The sequence below is a fragment of the Vanessa cardui genome, chromosome 16 (genome assembly GCF_905220365.1).
Source record: "Vanessa cardui chromosome 16, ilVanCard2.1, whole genome shotgun sequence".
Classification (NCBI taxonomy): domain Eukaryota; kingdom Metazoa; phylum Arthropoda; class Insecta; order Lepidoptera; family Nymphalidae; genus Vanessa; species Vanessa cardui.
This window is the reverse complement of record NC_061138.1, coordinates 2,276,652-2,283,273: the sequence shown is the minus strand read 5'-3', so window position 1 is coordinate 2,283,273 and position 6,622 is coordinate 2,276,652. Positions and strand designations below refer to the sequence as shown.

At 31.1% G+C, this 6,622-nt stretch overlaps 3 protein-coding genes across 3 annotated transcripts in view; 2 read left to right on the top strand and 1 right to left on the bottom strand.

Annotated features, from left to right (window-relative positions):
- Positions 1-2,457: 2,457 nt before the first annotated feature.
- LOC124536318 (cytochrome c oxidase assembly factor 3, mitochondrial) lies at positions 2,458-2,721 on the top strand. Its single transcript, XM_047112840.1, has one exon. The coding sequence runs from the start codon at positions 2,458-2,460 to the stop codon at positions 2,719-2,721; it is 264 nt and encodes an 87-aa protein (XP_046968796.1).
- LOC124536317 (dimethyladenosine transferase 1, mitochondrial) lies at positions 2,721-3,784 on the top strand. Its single transcript, XM_047112838.1, has one exon. It carries the CDS (start codon positions 2,721-2,723, stop codon positions 3,738-3,740), a length of 1,020 nt encoding a protein of 339 aa, XP_046968794.1. The 3' UTR covers positions 3,741-3,784.
- A 69-nt stretch (positions 3,785-3,853) lies between these two features.
- The window catches only part of LOC124536325 (tRNA dimethylallyltransferase), a 266,642-nt gene continuing 263,873 nt past the window's right edge, over positions 3,854-6,622 (bottom strand). The window contains exons 6-7 of the mRNA XM_047112849.1: positions 4,384-4,594; positions 3,854-4,227 (exon numbers count right to left, since the gene is read on the bottom strand). Of these exons, the coding sequence (XP_046968805.1) occupies positions 3,898-4,227; positions 4,384-4,594 (541 nt within the window). The 3' untranslated portion in view covers positions 3,854-3,897. The remainder of the gene's footprint in view (positions 4,228-4,383; positions 4,595-6,622) is intronic.

The window sequence follows — 6,622 nt, the reverse complement described above, 5'->3', positions numbered from 1 at the left end:
ATTAAGGTGAATAATATCATGGTATGAAAAAATATATTGAGTTAAAAATATATAAATCTGCCTGTCGTAGATTCCATTTTTTACATAATACCTTGGTAGATGTTATAAATTATATTAAAAGTCTTAAATAGGCTGTTTTTGAACTCTTGTATAACTAATATTAGTTATTTCGAATACTGAATAATATTGTTTGGATTGCGTTTAGATCGAATACCAAGCTAACTGATACTGATACTGTATTTTAACATGTTAACCATTGTCGCAGAATTATTATGTAAAACAAGTACATAGTTAAAAAACTGAATAATTAATAAAAATATTTGAAAAATTCGGTTATTTTCATAGAAAATTAATTTCAATGAAATTATACCAAGATGCACTAAATATTAAGCCCTACATTAATTTTGTTTTAAAAAAATAACGGTATTATTAGTAGTCTTAAGCTAAATTTTAAATATAGAATAGAATTCGAAAACAAATGGGCGGTTTAATGACTTCTGTATTTTTTTCTTTATAATGTGTCGGTGGGTATAGTTCCCGGTTTAAAAATTACTGGCTATATAGAGTTATTGATAAAAAAATCTTAGTAAAATTAAACAGTATATATATTTTGTACTTAGGAACGTAGTCCCGAACCCTTATACAGCTCTTCTCGGTCGCTTGGGAATTCCTGTCCCTTTGGATTATGAGAACGAGGGAAAGGATAATGCACAAGTATTTGCGCAAATACCTACTTGTGCGTTCGATATGTCCTGCGTAGTTTGTTTTTCTCCATTGAAAATGGCCGCAGTGAAAAAACTAATTTACATGTATAAGTTACGTCATTATATGTGATAGTTTATTTAAGAGTTGTTTGTTAATAATTTCAAACCCTATTTCAAAGGACCTACTAATTTTAATGATCGTACATCGTTCGTAATAAGTAAGTAATTTTAGTACATCCATACAAGTATCCATAAGTACAACAGTTTTGTTATTTTTTTTTTAAATTTCTTCTATTCTTATTTCATCTGTAAAACAGATCAAAAATAAAAAATGTAAAGCCTTCTTTTAAATTATAAGTCCTAATATATTGACTATTAGACATTAAGGCTTTGAACCATGCCATATAAAATCTGTATAGGGTTCCGCTGACTTTGTTTCAGTTTTAGTAAAGAACATTTTACTAAAACTGTAACAAAGTGAGCTGTATAATAGTAGCTTTGTAACGTTTTTGTTTTTTGGCTTGATTCCTAATTAACGTAATTTCAGAAAATCTCTATAATAATTAAATTTTATATGTTACTCCTGAATAAAATCGTTTTTTGATGGTGAAAAAAAAATCAGTTCAGTAGTTTCAGAATATCGATTAAAAACAAATCAATCTATTTCTTCAGAAGAAAAGAAACTTATGTCATTATGGACTCCTAAGTTAACTCTACAATAAATCATGTCGATTCATAGGTCTGTGAAAAACAAAACAAATCTATTACAATCACTGTACATTTTCCTAAAAAAAGCTTATAATTTTGGTATATATTTGTTCAGAATATATATAATTGCTGTATAAGTATTCAGTAAATATGAGCCAAAATCAATTTGATATTAAAGGTGTTTTCCATTTATTCAATTTATGTAATTTTCGACCTGATCTACTTTTGTACTGCAAGCAAAAATCTTCATATACAGGGTTGCCAATGCCTATTCACCTAATTCCCTAAATTGGGGAAAAATTGTACCAATTCCCCACAAATTCCCCACACAGAAATAAAGGAAAAAAATCATGTTATTGTATGTTATGTATTTTTTCATATCATAAAAATAAAATATAATTTTCGAAAGTAATTTTTTTTCTCGTTGAATCAGACTAGTCATGGTTTTTGCTACCCTGCTAACTAATAATCGACTACAATTTCAATTTTCGGACTAACTACAAAACGGGTAAACAATCAATTACCGATCGTTTTGGTACAAAACGCATAAGTACCAATTCCCTTCATTTTCCCCACATAGGACAATCCCCACACCAATCCCCGATCGACTTGCGATTCCCTGCAATTTGGAGAATTCCTCACACATTGGCAACGCTGTTCATATATAACTTCAAGAGTATCTATATTTTAAACAAGATACTGTTTTGATATTGTTGTTTGTGTCTATGCCATGATAAAATTCTATACAAATATCGAGTATGCGCTCCTCGGTGAGAATAAATTATTCTAAAAACGATGCAAATAAAAATGATTGGGTAAAACCTGCCAACATATTATGTTTAAAATATGCACAGTATACTTTTTATTTTAATATTAAATAACTATAAAGCAAACGATGACATAAGTAACATTTATTATGCGTTATCTATACTGTATCTGAACTGATATTTACTTCGGTCAAAATCATTCACGAAATTTTATTATCTGTGCTCACTAGTTAGTATTTGTTGCTATTGAGGTTAGGAAAACTATTTTTCTTCTCGTGATGGGTGACTCCAATTTAAACTCTAAGGTTAAGACAAGCGGACAAGATCCAGTGTTGAAGCAAGCAGAAATAGACTACATGAAAATTATTGAACAGAAAAATCGGGAACGTGTCCAAAAGTTGCAACAGATTTCAAAAAAGAATAGATATACTGGATTAGCTATTGGTGCCGGTGTATTCAGTATTTATATGTACTCTATCCTTGCTGTTAAACAGGAGACGTTCCTCGACGACTTTGAAGAACCAGTAAAAGTGCAGCAATAATGGCTGCAGCGAAAAAAGCATTTCATATTAGATTGCCTCCTCTACCTAGCATCAAGGATGTCATCAAGCTGTATAAGTTACGCGCAATACGTGAATTATCACAGAATTTTCTCATGGAACCAAGGTTAATTGATAAAATAGTTAGAGCTGCTGGGCACATAGAGAATAATGTAGTTTGTGAGGTTGGACCAGGTCCGGGCGGTATAACGAGGTCCATCATCCAGCAAGGACCGCGGAAAGTTGTTTTAATCGAGAAAGATCCTCGATTTATACCCACCTTAGAACTTTTAGCAGATGCATGTAGAGACAAAGTTGATGTAGATATTGTAACCGGTGACATTTTAAAAACTGATATATCACAATTTCTTCCAGAAGATTCTAAACACGAATGGACAGATTCACCTCCACCAATAAACTTAATTGGCAACTTACCTTTCAGTGTTTCAACAATTTTAATGGTTAGGTGGTTAGAAATGATTTCCAAAAGAGAGGGACCTTGGTCCTTTGGCCGGACTAGAATGACATTAACATTTCAAAAGGAAGTTGCTGAGAGAATGGCTGCCCGCATAATGGATAAGCAGAGATGCAGACTATCTGTTATGTGTCAGAATTGGTGCAATGTAAAGTACAAGTTTGATATTCCTGGCGCTGCTTTTGTTCCTAAGCCAGACGTAGATGTTGGTGTGGTTACGTTGACTCCAATGAAGCAGCCTATTATAAAATTGCCCTTTAAGCTTATTGAAAAAGTAGTACGACAAATATTTTCTATGAGACAAAAATATTCTATCCGTGGAGCTCAAACTTTATTTCCTGAGGAAGTTCGTGAAGAAATGGCTCTAAGAATGTATAAAATGGCAGAGATTGACCCAATTACCAGACCCTTTCAAATAGCTATAGGTGAATTTGGCAGATTATGCGAAGCCTATAATGAAATTATCAAGATATATCCAGAATTTGAAAATTATGACATGAGAGCTCCGAAGAAAAAAATTGATGCTGATGTTGAGGCAATAACATAATTATTATTTTGTATATAGTAGGTAAAATAAAATATTTCTGTTTAGTCAAAATTATTTTATTTATTTTCTCTACAAGAAAGAAACCAAACTCAAATAACAAAATAACACTTATGAAATGAAATCAATAACTACATAATAACAAGTAAACGCAGTATTATTATTGAATTTTATTTGTATCTATTTCTTTTTCCAAATTAGCCATCTTAGCCAATCGCTCTTTGCTTTTCAAAACCCTCTTGTGCTTATGAGATTTTAAATGAATCGAGTACTCTTTATCGCCAATAATAAGCCTCTCACAAACTTGACAATAGTTACACGAATGAACATTCATATTGGAAATTTCTTCATTTTTCTTTTCCGGTTTTATATGTTCATACTTGCATGGAGTATTAGTTATTAAGCTATTTATGATGTCCAATGCTTTATTTCTAACTTCATTATCCCATTGTGATAGATCTGTAGTATTCAGCTCATAAATAAGTGGAACCTGGAAAATAACAGCGACATCTATCAATTGTTTATAATATGTAAATTACACAACTACTTAACAATAGATGGCGCTCTAGGCATGTTATAACTTATACTAACTACTTTCGCTATTTGCTACTAGATGGCGTGTTTGTATGTTTAAGTTAAGCTTTACCTCTCTCGTTGGGTGTTCCAAAAATCTGCCTTTAACCATTTTGTTTTGTCTCCGTGCATATCGCCTGGTTCCCATTTTCATATTCTCTATGCTTTCTCTTAATAGCTTATTGCCTTCTTCACTATTTTTTTTATCTGGTGGTAACATCAAATATTCATGAAACTCTTTGAAGCCCAAAGTTTGGAAAATGCCTTTGGTGTAGTCAGGTGGTCTGAAATCAAGAAAGTTTTAAATAAATTAACTTTAATATCAGTATTATAATAGTATATAACATCTAGTCCAAAATAATATTGAACATAGCTAAACCTTTCCTAATGCAGAATGCATTATTTATCTGCCCCCTTATTTATTTGTTAAAATAAAAACGTAGCAATTTTGCTTCAATTACAAGTCTCAATACATCATATTACGAAACGCCATGGAAGTTAAATAAAATTGCACCTTACTCATTGAATTTAAGTTTTAAATTTATATATATGCGAAGATAACCCCTCACACTTTCTGGAAATTAAGGCAATTAAAAAGGCAATATAATTTCGTGTAGCTTACGCGATGCGCTCGAGCGTTTTTTCCCTTTGAATTTATGAATACACACCATTTAATTTATTCTTGCTATATATATTTATTCATCCAAAAGTAGCTAATAGTGGTGAACATTATAATTAGAACACTTTTCTACTAAACCATAATGAACCTTTTATTTTGAATGATTTTTGTAAAACCGCTTCCCTTGAAAATATGTTAAGCTCATTTGCTTTGTGTATGTTTTTATTTGAGTAAACAAGTGATTTGTTTGATTGATCGCGTAGTTGAGTGACCTTCTAGTTATTACGCGCTATGGCGTTTTTGTCTATTAAACAATAAAGGTATATATACGACACAACTTAGATGTAGCATCGGCAAAATTCGTAAAACCGATCATCCGAATTAAGTACGCTATGCCAAATTATCAATATTCATTTCTTATGAGAATATAATCTTTGCAAAAACGTAATAACTTGTAATATATTCGTCAATTTGACACGTCGGTTTACAAGCACTTGCTTTCTCGGGTTGAACGCGAGAATCTATAGCGACGAATAGCGTCCAATGGCGCGATAGTGAGTTATTTCTATTGGTTGTATAAATCGGCAGTAATCGGTTTTATTGAATTGATGCTGATGCTACAACTAAGTTGTGTCGTAAAACGAAATATATTTGGAGTTTTCTTTGAATGGATTAAGCGATTGTAAGGTAAAGTGATTATATTATTTTCCGTACATTATATCTAGTATCTATAAAAAGTAAGTGTTTTATATACGTATACATAATTTCAATTAAATAGTATCATTGAGTACTACAACACAAGAAATACGTTCGAGCGTGTCCGTGACGCGGATAATTTTGTTTCGATTATAAAAACGAAAAACGAATCGATTCCGCGAAAAGCGATACCGATTTAACTACTCGAATCGATTTATTACACGTGTGGGTTTTCACTGCGGCGTTTTATCTGCAAAAAAGTAAAAACTAACGTAAACATTATGAAACTGAAATAGACAAGAATCAGACTATGAGCAACTAGTCTATGAAACGTCTAGATCAAGTGAGATTATAATTATTTTTTTTAGATAGTATTTAATAAATACATTACTATGTAATTAAATTAAAATGAAAAATTATGTATTATAATTTTAGGCTTAAAGAGATTGATATTTTAAATTATATTTTAATCGAACAAAAAAAGTAAATTATTCATATTTAATAAATTGATTATTATCTAGACTAAGGAATGCCTACTCATGTACTACTCATGTACTCATTACCAGTTTTTTTATTGTGTAGCTACGAAAATTGTTAAAAATAATATTGAAAAAGTTTAAATGTATATATCAATCAGTTAATTTGTTTTTAAATATTAAGGTCTTTGTATGAGAGACTACGAGTCTACGAAGAGAACACAAATGATCCCAAAGGCCTAGATTTCTTGTAGCATCTGTGGCAACAATTTTTTTTTTTTTAATATTTTCACCACAAGTACTTACATTATAAATCCTAAATTTATTTCAAATAAACATCTATTTAATAATCGATTTAACACGATCATCCTAAACATATACACGATTTGAAATGCATAACCACAGCGCGGTATCGTCCGTTGACCCCTGTATTTACATGTTACCACTCATGTGCAAACATCACGTAAGAGGCGGTTTGTCAATATTTACCTCGCGATTATCATATTTGAATGTTCGTCTAT